Source organism: Dama dama, chromosome 11 (genome assembly GCF_033118175.1).
Source record: "Dama dama isolate Ldn47 chromosome 11, ASM3311817v1, whole genome shotgun sequence".
NCBI lineage: Eukaryota > Metazoa > Chordata > Mammalia > Artiodactyla > Cervidae > Dama > Dama dama.
This window is the reverse complement of record NC_083691.1, coordinates 67,034,279-67,052,392: the sequence shown is the minus strand read 5'-3', so window position 1 is coordinate 67,052,392 and position 18,114 is coordinate 67,034,279. Positions and strand designations below refer to the sequence as shown.

The 18,114-nt window shown below is 44.1% G+C and overlaps 1 protein-coding gene across 2 annotated transcripts in view; it reads left to right on the top strand.

Annotated features, from left to right (window-relative positions):
- SPTBN1 (spectrin beta, non-erythrocytic 1) overlaps positions 1-18,114 on the top strand; it is a 204,219-nt gene that overhangs the window by 88,891 nt on the left and 97,214 nt on the right. The window contains exon 1 of one of the 2 annotated variants that reach the window (XM_061155436.1): positions 2,392-2,973. The exons of the other annotated variant lie outside the window; for it this stretch is intronic. Within the exon in view, the coding sequence (XP_061011419.1) occupies positions 2,865-2,973 (109 nt within the window). The 5' untranslated portion in view covers positions 2,392-2,864. Of the gene's footprint in view, positions 1-2,391; positions 2,974-18,114 lie in introns of those variants that run through there. 2 annotated transcript variants of the gene reach the window in all.

The window sequence follows — 18,114 nt, the reverse complement described above, 5'->3', positions numbered from 1 at the left end:
GCTCTCCCAGTCATCTCTGATGCCTCCAAAAACACCAGGCAGCATGCCCTGCACACAGTTGCTATCTAGGAGATACTGCACGGAATAAAGACTGAGCGCCTCTGGCCTGCCTTTCCCTTCTGTCCCTGCTGAGGTGGAGGTGGTCACGTGAGCCATTAAGGTTGGGTTCTTTCTTCCTTGGCCTCTACACACCAGACATTCTCACGTTTCACGTCTTGCCCCTGGGGGGTTATTTAACCCTTTCCTAGCCTCAAAACCTTTCTGATATATACATATGTTCACTCTGGCTGGCTTGTTCTAAGTCTGCTCTTTAGGATCAAATGTGGCTACACTAGTCCCAGCCGCCCCCTCCGCCACATCACATGTAACCTGGCTAATTAGAAAGCTTATTTTACCTAGTTCCCTATATCAGAGGGAACTGAAAGGGAGACTAAGAATGGTGACTCATACTGGATTCACTAAGTGGCTTAAAGATTTAAAATGTGTTGTAAATTGGCAAGCACTTTGCAGTCTTTTTCTGTACCGGTAGCTAGACACTTAAGAGACTTACCACATCACCAGTATATTTAATAGTGAAGAGGGGCCTGTTAGGAGGACATTTTCACTTCTGCCCTCTGTAGCTTTGATGTGATATGTAGGGGGTAAAATCAAGTTTGCAAAAAGTACTCCTAATTGTGAATACTATGATTACTTTTAGGACATTTTCACATCATTCCCTCAGTAATCTTGTGGGTAGGCATTAATTATCCCTGTCTGACAGTGGAGGTTTAGAAAGAATCCAGGGTTTCTTTTAAGGTCATAAGTGATTAAGTGCCTTGGCCAGGACTAGAAACTCAAGTCTTGGGAATCCTCCTCAAGTGCTTCTTCCAGGATCCCACATTTTGCCACCTTGTTGTCAGTGTTTTGAACTGCAGTAAAGTGGCTTTAGAAAATGCTCTACCTCTTGAGGAGGAATAGCTTCGAATCCTGGGCCTGGCTTTAGCACGCTGAAGGTTGACACTGGATGTATTAAAAACCCAGCAGTGTGGATGGGAGGAATGGGGGTTGTTCCAAGTTAAGCAGTTAGCTGGATGCTGGGTTTGTTTTAACTTTAGCCCTGAATAGGATGCAGTTGCTTGAATTACAAGTGCCCTGGGACTAAAGTAAACCTGTGGTGGAGGTCCACCTCTTGAGTGCAGATTGGAATCACTTAGGAATGAAATTACCTTCTTCAGCAAGTATGGCTGCAAGGCTCCACGCTTACAAACCCTAAGTTTGTAATTTGTTGTCTGCCTGTAGTTACTAAAAAAGGGGGTGGCTGGGCGCGGGGTAATTAGGGTCAGTTATTTTCCAAGAACACATTTTGATCACTGTTCTATGTTGGGGGCTTCCCTGGTGGCTCAGGCAGTAAAGAAGCTGCTTGCAGTGCCGGAGACCCGGGTTCCATCGCTGGGCCAGGAAGATCCCCTGGAGGAAGGAATGGCAACCCACCCAAGTATTCTTGTCTGGAGAATTCCATGGACAGAGGAGCCTGGTGGGCGACAGTCCATCGGGTCGCAGAGTCGGACACAACTGAGCACCTAACACACAGACATAGACATTTTCTATGTAGAGGATTTTATTTTGGGTTGAGATTGGTGGGAGAGGCTGGGGAGGAGAGTTTTAAATTCCTGAAGAACTCAAAAATTGAAAGGTTTCATTTTAAAAATCACAATAGGATTTGAGCGGGGTTTCTTTTATCTCTTCACTGGTTGCTCAGCTCATCCAGGTCAGTGATCCCGGAGGTGTTTACCTATGTACCCTTCTCCCACAATGCCTTGCAACACGGTGCTCCCAGAAATCTTGCGTCGAGTTACTGTTACGGGGCTGGTGTTACCCAGAGACCCTCCGCTTAACATGGCGTGCTGGCAGCAGAAGCCTGCCGAGAAGATCCTTTCGTGAGACTGAACTTACAGCGCTCCCCCCACCCCCTCGCTGTGTCCCTACCCGGAGCCCAGAGGGAGTTTGTTTTACTTTCACCCGCCGCCGCGTGGTCGGCGCCCGCGCGCTGAGGACGCTGAGCGCCCAGGTGCGCTGTCCGCGTGGCCTCCTCAGACGCTGCCTAGTGGATGAGCCGCCGCGGCCGGGGACCTGCGCGGCTCCTGACCCTCCAGGGCCGCCTTCTTTTCCTGTGATAGTAATCGGAGACTTTTCCGTTACGTGAGGCTCTCAACAAAAGATTGTAATTCCAGCAGCTTTGTTCGGGAAGGTACCACCGCGGCAGGCGCGTCCTGGGCCCGGCCTGGGGGTCGGCGGCTCCGCGGCGGCCGGTGGGTGGGGGGCCGCGGCCCGCCGGCCTCCCCCGCGCCCCTCGTGGTACAGCCTGCGTTTCCTCTACAATGCTGTTATGCTAATCAGGTGACATCACCGCCCAGCGCACGGCGAGTGGCTCCTGATTAAATTACAAACCGGCGGCCGCCACGGGCAGCGGGGAGGAGGTGTGTGCGCTGCGCCCGCGAGCTCCCGGGCTCGGCGACTAGGGCATGCTCAGGATTGGCCGTATTTTAAAAAAATTTTAAGTGGGACTTGCGGCCTCCCTCCCTCCGCCCTCCCGCCCCTTCTCGGTAATTTATTTCAAGCCTAGAGCCAAGGGCCACAAAAGGAAGGAAAGCCACAGGAATTGGATGCGTGAGTGACCGGGCTAAGGTGGACTCTCCTGCGGCCAGCTTCCTATCAGGTCACCCTGCCGGACTTTCACACCGGCATGGGGCTTGCCTAAGGTCCAGCCCTTTTCGCCGGGGCCGAGAGCCAGGCGTTGCGGAAGCCGCTGCGTGCTGAATGGGGGTAGGAGGGGGCCGGAGCGGGATTTCCACCGTTCAGCCCGCCGGGGCGTTACGTTGGGCATAATGGAATTGCAGAGGACGTCTAGCATCTCCGGGCCGCTGTCGCCGGCTTATACGGGGCAGGTGCCTTACAACTTCAACCAGCTGGAAGGGAGATTCAAGCAGCTCCAAGGTAAGCTCCGCACTCTTAAGGCCGGGCCTGCCCTGGAGCCGTGCCTCCGTGGGTTCTGAAGCTTTATTTGTGCCATATGGTACGTGACCCTGCTGAAGCCGGGCGGCCGCACGCCCAGCCCCAAAGCCTCTGGTTGGCCGCAAGCAGCCCATGCACTACTTAAAGGAGACGGTTTCTCACTCTTGACTCCAGAGAAGCCACCATTTGGAGTCTACCTCTCCAGTTTCCTTTGGGCTCTCTCGGTTGTCAGGTATCTACTACCCACAGCACACACATTTTCTTCCTTTTTAACTGTCCTTGCGTTTCAGTAGACCAATGCTAATAGGCCTACTAGTATGCAAGTATTTGATTCCAGGACGCCTGTATCTCCCAGTCCCCAGCCTCTTACCTCTGGGAAACCTAAAGGTGTAAAGTGCACTGCTGGACACCCTGTAGCACAATGGCAAAGGGAAGGAGGGAGTGGTCTTTTTGTTCCTAAGCCTTGGGTAAATTACAGTTTTGATTCCGGAGCTTAATTTTAACTCTTTTGATGCTTTGTGTTGGGATAGAGCCTTCCCATCAATTTAGTGGGCTATGTAATTTATAATGAAAACCAGTTATTGTCATTCCAGCGCTATTGGGTTGGATTAGTTGGATCAATTGAAGGTTTCTTGGAGTCTTTATTAGTCTCAAACAGTTGAATGAATGTAATATTTTACTGCACATATTTTTATGGGCAGCACTTTGTGGGGCTGATGGGCCTGCAGCCTGCGGCTGGGGTGGGCCTTGCCCTTGGCGGTCCCTGCCCTGCCAGCAGGCCTGGCTGGTGGAGTCTCCTAGTTGATGCATGAAAAAGGATTCATAACTGAAAACACAACTCCTTCCATTAGGAAGCCCCCGGAATCAGCAATAGACTGGAAATGGTGCTGCAAAGTAGCCTTTGCAGACCTCCTTTGTGTTTCTTATTTTAACTCCTCTCAGTGCCACAAATGTGGTTCCTGTGAGGAGGAGGAAGGAAGGAAGCAGCCCAGTCTTCCAATGTTTTCACTGGAAGGAGCGGGGAGGATATATTTCATTCACAGGTTTGTTTGTCTTGTGAAATAGTTGACAGTAATGACACTCTTCTGGAAAACAAGAGGCAGAACAGGACGTGATTTTAAACATTAGCTAGGCTGTGCTGCATTCCTCTGGCAGTTAGCTAAGAGGAAGCTCCATCCCCCCTAGGGAACAGTTGTGGGTCTTTGCCTCCTTCCTCTCCAGCTCTTCGAAGGTAGAATTTGCTTTTCGGTGCAAACTTAGTGGGGCCAGAGCTGGAACTTGCAGGTGGAGACTGGAGGAGTTGGGTGTGTCCGTTATCTTCTGGGTGTGTGATCAAAGGCCCCAGTTTGAAGTTTGAGGTTCTGAGAATTCAGAATGCACCTCTTCTTCAAATGACCCTTTCTCCCCACTTCATTGTGTCATACTGCCCAGGAGAAAACACCACAGGGTGTCCTCGACTTGAAAACCTGTTACTAAGGTCCAGTCAGCACTCTCCTGTAGTCTCAGGAGAAATACAGAACCAAGGTGAAAATATACAGACGTGTGGGGAGGAGTGTGCCCACAGGGCCACCCATAACAAAAGGCTGTTATTCTGAAAGGTTTGAGGACGGTTGTAAAACTGCTCTCTGAAGAGGGTGGAGCTAACATACAGGAAATGTCTTAAACTGTCCTCTCTAGAAAAGTAAAATTTAAAATAAAAAAAAAAAAATCAGTGTCACTTTGATAGTTTATCTCATAAGTGTTTGCCAAGGAAATTCCTTCAAAAGGGATGAGCTTCACATTTTGTGTGGTGATTTTTTTTTAAAAAAAAATGACCTTTGTCCCCTAATTTAGTTCCAGATAGCTTTCTTATTTCTAAATATCGTGGTTTAGAAGTTGCACAAGTTTAGTGTTGGTATTTCTATAACAGAAAACCACTCGTGTTGAGGAACTGAGAAAGGGTGAATTAACTCCCAAGTGTGGTGAATCCCAGGAGAATTACAGTTGGCATCGTCTTTCGTTCCCCAAATGGGATTGATTGCATTTTAAGCAACTTGAGGAATTTTTTTGATAAAACTTTTCCCCATCCCCATCTGCATCCCCTGTGTGGTGTATATTACTAGTTTTTTAGTATTTGTAGTTCTTCCTATCATCACATCTTTGATAACATATAGATTTTGTCTGCTGATTTAATTTTGTACATGCCTATTAAGCAACCGTTGCCCTCTTTTTAATCTTTCCTAGTACTTCCAACCCAATACTAGCAAACATTGCCTCTGAATCCATAATGATTTTTTTTTCAGTGCCTTTTGTACTAACTTATTCATTTAGCATCTATACCTGAGAGTACTGTGATCTTGTAGGAGATATTTCTGCATTTTCGTTGCTTTCAAATATTTTCACACTGGATCCTAAAAATCTCAGGAGGGACTGACTTTTTATGTTCTCACATAGGGAAATACAGTGTTATAAAATGAGCCGGGTTTTTTAGATAAAGTAGTTTATAGAGATTTATCATAAGTAAATAAGTACGATTAGAAACAAAACCTCACTGACTTAAGGGACTGAGATCTCTGTCACACTGATGCTCCTGACAAAGGCAGGCCCTTCCACCTGTAATGGCTTCAAACATTAACCACCAGCACACACCTGACAGACATAGCACTGCACACTGAGATCTCTTTTGAATTTTTCACCTGTAAGATCTAGTTACCACCTTACTCAGAATCTGTTCATGTAGCTTATACAGTTGGATTTGTTGTGTTCTTTTTCTTTGTTAAGTAAGAGAGGACTGCTGAAACACAACAAAACTCAGCCTCACATGTTTTTCAAAAATGTGTTTGTAGTAGCAGAGAAGTTCATGATACCTTTTCTCCAGTTTCACATCAGCTAGCTTTCCTTCTTATCATCTGGATACTCCTGCTCCTCCCCTACTCAGAACCTGACTCGCCTGCCTCTTGCATAAATTAAATTCCAGACTCCTTAGCCTGGCATTCAGGACCTTTCTCCAAATGGCCCCAGACCACGAAATTCCTATACCAGCTCTTACATTCCTACCGAATAAATCTTCCAGGTGGGCGGCCTGCAACTCTTCATGAAACCCAGCCCTGGGTTTTGCCTTCATCATCTACTTTATGCCTCAAAGGCCCCACCCTTCCATTTACCAATAGAAATCCTTCCTACAGTTATGTTTTTTAAGACTGTGCTTACATTCTATTATTCCAGAAAGCTGCTCCTTGTCTCCTCTGTTGAGTTGGTGGGAAAAAGATTTCATGGAGGGCTCACCATGCATCAGACACGTTAGTAGGAGCTTTGTCTATATCTTATCTTGTGTGCACACCTGTAAGGTTTTTTTTTTAATTGAAGTATAGTTGATGTACAGTATAAGTCACTGAGTCGGACCCCATGGACTGTATAGTCCATGAAATTCTTCAGGCCAGAATATTGGAGTGGGTAGCCTTTCCCTTCTCCAGGGCATCTTCCCAACCCAGGAATTGAACCCAGGTCTCCCTCATTGCAGGCGGATTCTTTACCAGCTGAGCCACAAGGGAAGGCCCGTATATAAGTTACAAGTGTGTATAGTGTAGTGATTTGCAGTTTTTAAAGGTTATTCTCCAATTATAACTACTATGAAATATTGGTTCTGTTTTCTGTGTGTTACAGTACATCCTTGTAGCCTTCATCCCTTATCCCTATATTGCCCATCCCTCTGAGGTTTTAAAGGTAGAGTGAAATTGCTTATTCCAGGTACCAGGCCATAGTAAGCTCAGGCTGCATATTGTTATTCTCGAACTTTCTCCTCCCAGACTTCTAGATACTTAGATAAATTAATACTTAATTTCCGCAAAAAAAGAAGAGACAAGGTGACCTTGTGAAGTGCTTCCCTCTTCTTCCTACCTGCCTGCCCCCTCAGAGCACTGATCCTATCAGTTCTGGCTGTGGAGTTGTAATGAGGACAGAATCTAGTTGAAAAACATCAAAATGAACTTTTTTCTGCCTTCTTCTTCGCATCCTGACCCTGATGTCCAGCGCCTGATGTTTCTGGAGAAGGTACTTTCTCTTAGCTGTCTTGGTTCCGTGAATTTTTCTGACTTTCTGGAAGGAGAAATGGAGAAATTCTGCGCCTGTCTCTGTGCCGTGATGGGACGTAGACGCAGCTGCGGCCGTCGGAGTGTGTCACTCTCAGGTTTAGTACGTGCTGTCTCAGGGTTGCCTCCTTGAATTTCTTCATCTTTTGGTGTTGATTTCTAAACTGCTAGGCAAAGAATATTGCTGCTTTTATGCCCAAGGGTCATGAGGAAAATGCATTCTTAAGTTTCTAAAAAGAACTTTCTAGTTTGTTATGGTACCTAGTTGTTTGTCTTGTGTAATTTCATAAAGCTTATAGAGAGATGATTGCTAGGTTTACAGCTGCTTGTCATGAAGAAAACTTTTAAGTTCTTAGATATACAGGAATAGCCTTCAAATACTTCCCATTGTAACAGTGAAAAGAGTTGGTGACAAATGATAACCCTGGTTGGTGGGGTGGGTGGGTGGTTGGGGAGCAGCAAAGATTTATAAGAACATTTCTGTGTTTACTGAAAGCATAAAAGATTGGGGTTTTGGTCTGGATACCTTCCAATATTGTACTATTATACTATAGATTTTCTAAGCCCAGATAACTATGTGGGGCAAGTCATCAGTTAAAATTATTTTCACCAGTTTGCTAGAGTTTCAGCTTAAAATTTAGAAGTTCCTAACAGATTGATGAATTTTAATCCTTTTTGAGTGATGTGCTACTACTGCTAATTATTAATTTTTATAGCACTTTAATATGTACCATCTTGCTTAATTAACTAAATGAGATTATTCAGAGTACCCAGCATGGGATCTAGTACTTTGTTGTAAATAAGTGGGCATTTCCTTGGTACTAGTAATAATCCTGTGGGGTATTCTTTTCCTTTTTATAAAGAAATTGATAATTGGGTTAATCAACCAGTATGACGCTGCCTCTCCCAGAATCCAGGTTTTTTTTTTTTTGTTTGTTTCTTTATTTTTTAATTGGAGTATAATGGCTTTACGTAGAATCCAGGTTTTCTGACTCCAAGTTCAGTCTCATTCTGTAGGACCATAGATGTTGTGAATATGTTCTGGTGGCATGGGAAATTAACAAGCCCAGAACCGCTCAGATTTCCGAACATGTGACACCCTTAAATTTTGATGAGCTTGAAACACTGATTCTTTTAGCTTAAGTCCAGTGTTTGACTGGGATGACTGTTAAAAAGGACTCTTGGAGACTAGTTAGGAAAAAGGAGGGACATAGATATTCCCTTTGAGGAAAAGATACCACTTCTCTTAAGGGAGTAAAAGAATGGGACTGTAAGCATTGTGGCTCAAGGAAGCTTTTTGGGTGACTGTTGTCAAGTTGTCTCCTCTTATACTTTGAACCTAGAAAGGGGTTTGTCTACAGCCCTGCTGCCTCCTGCTCTGTGTTCATCCCTTTTTGTGATTTCCTTTTGCCCAGTTGGCCCCATGCAGCTGCCCTAGCCTCCCCAGAGGCAGGCCCTGATAAGAGATCTCCCTGCACAAACATGTGGGATTTGACTCTAGCCACTCTTCCCACCTCCAGCTTTTCCTACTCCTTGCTCCACAGTATTCACGATTCCCTAAAATTTCCCTGCATTTTCCTGGCTTTGAGACCCTGCTCACCTGGTCTCTTCCCCTAAGAATTATTTCTTGTGTCAGGATCTTTTTTTTTTTTTTTTTTTTTCTTTGAGGTTCCATTCAGATGCCACTAAATTCTAAGTATTCCTCAATGGAGAGGTGATCAGGAATCTCTTCTTGGGTTCTTTTCCTTTAAGATTTAAAGTCTAAGTACTTGGTCATTCTTTTGGGATTTTCACATCCTGCCTTTGGTTACAGTTTGAGGATCTGCCTCTGCTTGCTTTACATTTAATGAAGGCTGGGAGGGTAAAGATGAAAGTCTGATACAGCCTGTCTTACCCGTAGCAGTCACTAAATATTTGTTAAAGGAGTAAATGAATGAAGATAGTATTATGAACTACATTATGGCAGTGGTTTTCAAAATGAGGTTCCTAGACCAGCAGCAGCATCATGACCTGGGAACTTGCTAGAAATGTAAATTCTCAGGCCCTGCTTCTGACCTAGTAAACCAGAAACTCTCAGGGTGGGGCCTGTTCATAGGTTTTTTAAAAAATTGTTATTAATTTATTTTTAATTGAAGGATAATTGCATTACAATATTGTATTGGTTTCTGCTATACATCAACATAAATCAGCCATAGGTATACATATGTCTCCTCTTTCTTGAACCTCTCTCCCACTTCTTAGCCCTCCGCATCCCTCTAGGTTGTTACAGAGCCCGGATTTGAATTCCCTGAGTCATACAGCAAATTCCATGGAAAATGCACTACCATACGTTCAGAGGTTTTTAACTAGCCTGCCAGGTGACTGTGATGCACACTCAGGTTTGAGAAACACTTTCTTAGTGGATCCTGTGTACCCTCTTTGCAGTTTGGGGGTGGAAGGCTTTGGGAAGAACAGGCTGCATGATTTATTCCTAGATATCAATAAATATTGTTATCTGATTTATTACTAAAGAATGAAGAGTTGGGAGAAAGTATGTTTTAGAACAAAATTGTGTAGTAGCGGAAAAATATTTAGCTAGTCAGGAATGAGCTCTACCGTGCTCAACTAGAGGAGCTGTTTAGCATCTGCAGGCCTCAGCCACCTCATGACTGCCAAACAGGTTCAATCATGTATCAAGGCTTCAGTTTTCAGGGAACCAGAGCTTCATAGCCATTCATCTGTTCCTTCTAGAATCACACTTATGCACATTATCAAAAATACACCAGGTAGATCCCAGCTGTTTTTAGATCTTAGTGCCTGGGCTTCCCTTGTGGCTCAGCTGGTAAAGAATCCACCTGCAATGCCGGGAGACCTGTGTTCGATCCCTGGGTTGGGATGATACCCTGGAGAAGGGAAAGGCTATCCACTCCAGTATTCTGGCCTAGACAATTCCATGGGGTCGCAAAGAGTCGGGCACGACTGAACAACTTTTACTTCACTTCTTTCTTTTTTGTTTGTTTGTTTGTTTTTTTTTATTAGTTGGAGGCTAATTACTTCACAACATTTCAGTGGGTTTTGTCATACATTGATATGAATCAGCCATAGATTTACACGTATTCCCCATCCCGGTCCCCCCTCCCACCTCCCTCTCCACCCGATTCCTCTGGGTCTTCCCAGTGCACCAGGCCCGAGCACTTGTCTCATGCATCCCACCTGGGCTGGTGATCTGTTTCACCATAGATAATATACATGCTGTTCTTTTGCAACATCCCACCCTCACCTTCTCCCACAGAGTTCAAAAGTCTGTTCTGTATTTCTGTGTCTCTTTTTCTGTTTTGCATCTAGGGTTATCGTTACCATCTTTCTAAATTCCATATATATGTGTTAGTATGCTGTAATGTTCTTTATCTTTCTGGCTTACTTCACTCTGTATAATGGGCTCCAGTTTCATCCATCTCATTAGGACTGATTCAAATGAATTCTTTTTAACGGCTGAGTAATATTCCATGGTGTATATGTACCACAGCTTCCTTATCCATTCATCTGCTGATGGGCATCTAGGTTGCTTCCATGTCCTGGCTATTATAAACAGTGCTGCGATGAACACTGGGGTGCACATGTCTCTTTCAGATCTAGTTTCCTCAGTGTGTATGCCCAGCAGTGGGATTGCTGGGTCATATGGCAGTTCTATTTCCAGTTTTTTAAGAAATCTCCACACTGTTCTCCATAGCGGCTGTACTAGTTTGCATTCCCACCAACAGTGTAAGAGGGTTCCCTTTTCTCCACACCCTCTCCAGCATTTATTGCTTGTAGACTTTTGGATAGCAGCCATCCTGACTGGCGTGTAATGGTACCTCATTGTGGTTTTGATTTGCATTTCTCTAATAATGAGTGATGTTGAGCATCTTTTCATGTGTTTGTTAGCCATCTGTATGTCTTCTTTGGAGAAATGTCTGTTTAGTTCTTTGGCCCATTTTTTGATTGGGTCATTTATTTTTCTGGAATTGAGCTGCAGGAGTTGCTTGTATATTTTTGAGATTAATCCTTTGTCTGTTGCTTCATTTGCTATTATTTTCTCCCAATCTGAGGGCTGTCTTTTCACCTTACTTATAGTTTCCTTTGTAGTGCAAAAGCTTTTAAGTTTCATTAGGTCCCATATGTTTAGTTTTGCTTTTATTTCCAATATTCTGGGAGGTGGGTCATAGAGGATCCTGCTGCGATTTATGTCGGAGAGTGTTTTGCCTATGTTCTCCTCTAGGAGTTTTATAGTTTCTGTTCTTACATTTAGATCTTTAATCCATTTTGAGTTTATTTTTGTGTATGGTGTTAGAAAGTGTTCTAGTTTCATTCTTTTACAAGTGGTTGACCAGTTTTCCCAGCACCACTTGTTAAAGAGGTTGTCTTTTTTCCATTGTATATCCTTGCCTCCTTTGTCAAAGATAAGGTGTCCATAGGTTCGTGGATTTATCTCTGGGCTTTCTATTCTGTTCCATTGATCTATATTTCTGTCTTTGTGCCAGTACCATACTGTCTTGATGACTGTGGCTTTGTAGTAGAGTCTGAAGTCAGGCAGCTTGATTCCTCCGGTTCCATTCTTCTTTCTCATCACTTCACTTCTTTCTCCCTTTTGCCTGACAAGCTTCTATCAACTCCTTGAAGTCTCAGCTATGAAAAACTAATAATGGGGGGAGATAAGTGATAGAGGCATTGTAATGCCTTTTTTACACTTCAGTATTTTTTGCTTAATTGGCTTAATTAAAAATCTGGCAGTTGTTTGTATATTATGGGTGCAAAGGACTTGTCATTTAAAAGCAAAGTTGTTTAGTTGCTAAATCGTGATTGACTCTTTTGTGACCCCATGGACTGTGGCCCACCTGGCTCCTCTGTCCATGGTAGTATTCTCCAGGCAAGAATACTGGAGTGGGTTGCCATCCCCTTCTCCAGGGGATCTTCTCAACCCAGGGATTGAACCCACGTCTCCTGCATTGGCAGGCATGTTCTTTACCACTGAGCCACCAGGCAAGCCCATAAAAGGCCAGTAGTTGGTTACTAATCTACGCTTTTTTTAAGCAAGAAGACTCCTAAGAAGTAAAATTATAAAACTGATGTAAATAATATAGGGTTTGCTTTTGGTTCTGTTTATTAATGCGTAATACTTATTGATTGCCTGCTTTTCAGTAAGCTGCTTTCTCTGGTTAGGAAGCCTGTGAGAAAGCGTGGTTCAGCTATGCTGGAAATGCCGGCCGAGCTGACTGATGAGTAGAAGCAAGTGGAGGAATAGACATGTTCTGGTGAGAGCCCAGGTAGGCAAAGCTCAGAGTACAGAGTGAGGGAGGATTGTTAAGAGGGGTTCTAGAGGCCAGAGGATGCATGGTGCTGTAAGTCCAGTCAGGAAACTGGGAAGTCAGGAAGGCAGTGAGAGACTGCTGAAGGGTTTTAAGTGAGTGACTTGTTCTGATTTCTTTCTCCTTAAGGGAAGGCTGGTCTGCTTCCTGAGTGTAATAATTGTCTTGGAGGGTGGGTGATGGTCAGGTGAGGATGTCGAAAACCGCTTAAGCTATTGCATTTGCTGTGAGGAGAAACAGGAACAACATAACCTCCCTGAATTTTGAACTGCAAGTATTTAGAACCTTATTACTCAGTGTGGTCTGTAGATGGGAATTTGTTAGAAATGCAGAATCTCAAGCTCACACCCCAAACTCACTGAGTCATAATTTCATTCTAACAAAATCCCCAAGTGGTTTGTAGGCACAGCCAAGTCTTCTAAGAAACAATGTCTTGGAAATAAACTCTGCCTGCTCCTCTAGCCCTTGAGCTGGGAAGGACGTTGCCTAAAGAGGCTGTGACCCTTCTAAGGTTTAACGTTTTGTGTTTCATACAGAGTCTGCTTTAAAGGAAGGAGTTTTGGGGGTGTGTGTTTTAAGTAAACTGGATTATCTTTACTTAACTGTAAAAATAATATAGTATCCAGATAAATAATAGTTGATTAAAGCAATTTATTATTACCCTAGGAGATTACAGGGCTTTAAAGCATGGTTGGTTAATTCCTAACTTTATAAATCTTTGTAGAATTTGGCTAGGATTCTCTTACTTGACAATCCTGCAGTTCTAGACATTTGTGAGATTTTTTAAAAATCCCGCAAGTTTCTTTTCATTTATCCATTTGGTGTTAATGGAGAATTAAAAACATACTCTGGGCTACCTTCTCTAAGTTCTTCCAAAATTTCAACATGGTGTCCTAGGAAGTAGAGGTTTATTAAGACCATTCTTGCTTCATGACTTAAACCTTTTATATACTTTTAAACTATTTTTTTTAAGCAAAAATACCCCCTCTCTCCCACACTCCATCTTAATAAAATAATCCTAATTAAATGAATGTAGGTGTTCTTACAGTTGGTTAGACATCAGTCCAGTTTCATATATATCAGACTTACCTAGCAGTGCCTTTAGGTTTTGGTGTTAAAGGTGGATTTGAAATACATTAAATATCTGTTACTTGATAAGTGCTTATTTCCTGTGAGCCTGCAGGTGAAGCTTTAAAATGACTGGTTATTGATTAGGTAGAGGAGAAAAAGCACCTGCTGAAACTTGTCGGCCAGAATTTTTCCCTCTTAGAAGAAAGAAAAGGGGTGGGGAGAAAAGTGACTTCTGTTCTTGACTGGCTTCCGTCCAGAACCTTTGTGACCAGGGAAGGGGCGTAGGTACTGAGAGAGTAGTAGTCAGGAGGTGACTCAGATGGTGTTCTTTCAAAGGCAGGGTTGAAAGTTATTAATAGACAAAGCTTAAAATGTTTAGTTGTTCTTTGTATTACTTCAAAAACTTTTTTTATATTTATTATTTCATATCCATATTAGGTCACCTCCAAAAGGAATACAAATGAAAGAGTAATCCTGTAGTCCCAACAGATCTTAACTTTTTGAGAGTTCTTATCTACATACAGTTTAACACTGTTATAGTCATTATGTTTTGATTTTTTACTTATCATTATATCATACACTTTTCATATGTGGTTATTTCTATGCCTCTTGCCAAATTGCTTTCCAAACCAGGGCAATTTATCTAACAACCCGAGCCTACTGTCTCTGCTGTGGGGTGGGGTTAATACAAGTTCTTTGTAACAGGATTGTAGGAAGAATAAGGGAGATTGTCCATGGAAACTGTCCCGGCACATAGTGGGCCCTCAGTAGTCAGTGATAGCCTTTATTATTACAGGTGGGAAGGCAAAGCAGTACCCAGCAGGGGCGAGTCTTTTGAACCTGAGTGCCTCAACCCCCACCCCCACCCCGAAACCTGCTCTGGGTGTGGCTTCCTTTACCAGGTTTAGAAAAGTGTCAAGTTTGCCTGAAAATGCACCCAGCCGAAACACAGCCTTTTATGTTCCCCTTTAGAAAGTACACGGGGTTGGCAGCAGTCTCTTGAACCTGGTGACTTTTGATGTAGGTTGAAGACACAGTAGTGGGGCCTCTTCCGAGTTCATAAAAAGCATGCAGGGCAGCTAATGCTGCGGCCAGAGCGTCCACCCCATCGTCAGAAGAGACTACTGTAGCCAACCTCACATTAACCGCCCTCTGTGGATTGTTGAATGCCTCTTCTGTGTTTGCTTTTGAAAGGCCTTTCTTAGCCTTTCTCTCTCTCTCCCCCAGCCTTGTTTTCAAGCAGTGCAGGACCTTTAAGTCGCAAATCCAGTAATCACACACAGTAGCGTGGAGACACAGGCTGGCCTATATTTGGTCTCACAAAGGCCCTATGAAAGCTCTGGCCTTAAAGTCTTTTTTTAATGCTTAAATGATGCAAGTGGAAAGTTAATTTGAGGATCACTGAGGCACGCTTCATTCATGAAGAATGTGAGCAAAACATAAAAAGTCTGGAGGCTCTGTTCTTCTCTGGTGGCAAGGAAATGACATAGGCTGTGTCATTACTTGGGTGAATTTTACGCCCCTGCTGAGGGTGCAGTTGTGTTGGAATTTTGGAATGAGAGCTGTGGGTTTAAGCACAACCAGTTGCAAAAGTGTGTGTGTGTGTGTGTGTGTGTGTACTGTCTGAAATCCTTATGCAAACCATAGACATTATTTTGGCCACACTGACAGGCAAAAATCATGGTTATCCCTTGGAATGTGGCCTTGGCATTTTGAATTAGGTTTTCTTTTTTGCTTTTTTTAAAGAGAAACTTTGAAGGTCTGTTTTAAAGTGGATGGAGCCTTTGAAAATCTGCCTAGTCTGTTTGAACTGTTAAATGCCAATGAGTTTCTGTACATTGCTAGCTTGAATGTATAGTGGTTGAGAGGTGAATACAACTTGAGTGCAAAGTATGTTTTTGGTGCTTGAAACATACGTTTCCTGATTCCTATTGAGGGAGACGTTTATTCCTACAGAGGTTTAAACGACTTGCTATTAAAAAAAAAATCCAGCCTTACAGTGGTAGAGGGAGATTACGTGTTATCTGCGAACAACTGCCAAGCAGATGAAATCCCAGCTGCACTCAGCCTGTGGTGGAAGGTGGGTAGCAGCAGCCAGGGGAGAACGCTCAGGGAAAGTGGTCAGAACCTGGAGGTGGAGAGAAAGGCTGTCGTGTTCAGAAGTGGAACATTTTCTCTGTCATTTTAGAAACACAAGGGTGGTGGAAAGCACACGGGATGTGGATTCATAGAAGCCAGCATTCACATTCTGGCTCCACTAGGGACCTCACTGAGCCCTATTTTCTTCATCTATAAAAACTGTGAAGAATAAGTAGCCCCCGGAGTGGTTGGGAAGCTTGAATTAGTATATTGTCTAAACGGTGACGACTCATCCTGGTTTGACAGACTCTCCCAGTTTATCACTGGGTGTTCCACATCCAGGGCATCACCCCAAGTCCCAGGCAGGCTGGGCGCTGGGTCACCCTAACTGTATATGAAAGCACCTGTTATTATGTATGGAGGACAGAGATGATGTCTGTGTGTGTGTGTGTGTGTGTGTGTGTGTGTTCATCCCTGCATTCCTTCCTGGTGCTTGGCACATAAACAAATGTTTCACAAATGAAGGAACGGATGAATGGATGAGTAAAGGAAGGAAGGCAGTGATACCTATGGAGTTGTTCTAAAGTGAGTTAGCAGCTTTTCTTCTGTGTTGCCTCTTATTCCCTAAGAAGAGGTGGCCTCATGGGCCACATGGTGAATAATGTGTTGAATGAAAGAATGAATCACTCACAGTAATGACTTTAGCTCTATGATATGCCTAAATTATAACTTCAGGAAGGGCTTATCTGGATCTTTCTCCTTTTTTGATAAAGTGAATTTTGGTAAGATGCTCGGGATCTCCCTTAAGTAGCCCCTGTACCCTGCAGGGTGCCTGGAGACTGCCTGAGCTTTGCTGGGGAGGAGAGGAGAAGGGTGCCCACAAGCACTACTACAGTGCTTGCAGAGAGAGGAACTGGTGCCTGGAAATTAATGTAGGCATGAGGCTGTCTCTTCCTCTTGTGGTTTTTCTCTTTCCTTGACTGGGCGGCCGAGAGTAGTTGGACCAGGAGAAAAGTTTAAGAGTGACACTAATACACAGCAGAAGAGGTAAAAGCGCACCCTGAGAGACCGCCATCCATTCTTCTAGGTGTGGCAGCCACTCAGAGTTTTACATTGTATGGCTGTAAATAAAACTCATGAAATGTCTTTCTGGGAGTGATGTCGCATGAGTAATGTTTTTCTAGAAGACAGGCAGTTAGTAATACTCTGAGCAAATAAAGGCAGAGCCTCAGAAATTTAGATACCAGATAATGTGCAAGCTTGGCCTTTGAAACGGAAGAAACAGCCATGGAGAAAAGTCGTTTTGGCCCAAGAACTACTACTTCCCAACCCTCAGTGCCTTCCAGTTTCTACCCACCCCCCACCTCCCCACCCCCCGCACCCCCCGCCAAAAAGAAAGAAAGGCACAGTTTTCCCCTGTAAATATATATGATTTTGATTTTGAGATAGGTTATTTTTTCACTGGACACACAAGGAAGCAATTTTTAAAAGTCATACTTATTCTGCAGTGGGCTTGACTGTAGCTGGGCTTAACTAGGAGTTAAGTCCTTGGCCCCAGAACCACACGCACTCTTCATCAGGGTAGTAAATTCACATGGTCCTTGAAGGGAGAGGGTTACAACGGAGGGAGGGACACTGGACCCGACTGCCTCTGTGAGGATTTGCCCCCACCCCCCGGTGTGCTGGTGGTCAGAGGAGAGGGCAGGCCCAGATGTTCATCCCAGCCATTGTCACCAAGGGATTCTGAAATGACCTCTGTTAACTCATTTTCCTATGAGCTCATAGTTGTCTGCACACATAAATTGTGTCCTGGGTCCTGGCTCCCCCTTTGTTTGATCAGGAGCTGCTCTAATGCTCACTGCTTTTGGGGAGAGGAAAGTGAGGCCTAGGTGATGCATCAGTTGATTTGGGATCTTCTCTCTTTTTCTCCCCACCCCCACCCCCTCCATGGAAATTCACACTATAAGTCATCTGCTAAGGTTCCATGCATGAAAAACCCACAAACCAAACTCCTATTGGAGCAGGAAACCTGGTTATTAGAATAATGAATGGCGTTACTCAACCACGGTTGAGCTTTCTGCCTGATTCGGGCCTCTGTCTGTAGTTCCTTGCTAGGCAGTGTGGGGTATGGTTTCCATCCGTGTCCTCAAGAAGCTCACAATGAGAGACAGGAACACCGTCTTCGTAATAGGATTTGATTGGGTGTCTGTGAGGAAGGGGAGTTGCTTTGTCCACCTGCCTAGTGGAGAACACCAGTCCTCCCCAAGCTTCCGGGGTTGCTGTGAGAATCAGTTCACATGGTAATGTACAAACTCCCTGTGAAAAATGCAAATTCATAATCGATTCTAAGAAGTTTTGGGTGAGAAAACAAATGGCGAGACTCTCATGCTCAGATCTACTCAACTGGCCTGGTGTCCCTGGAGGACAGAAGCAGAGACCTTTCAGTAACAGTAACCTAACCATGCCATTTATCATACACATTACCTCATTGCGCTCGTGAGAGAACGCAAGAGATGGGCACAGATGTTATCTCTGTGCACAGATGAGGAAAGCAAGCCTTGGAGAGATGAAGCAACTTGCTC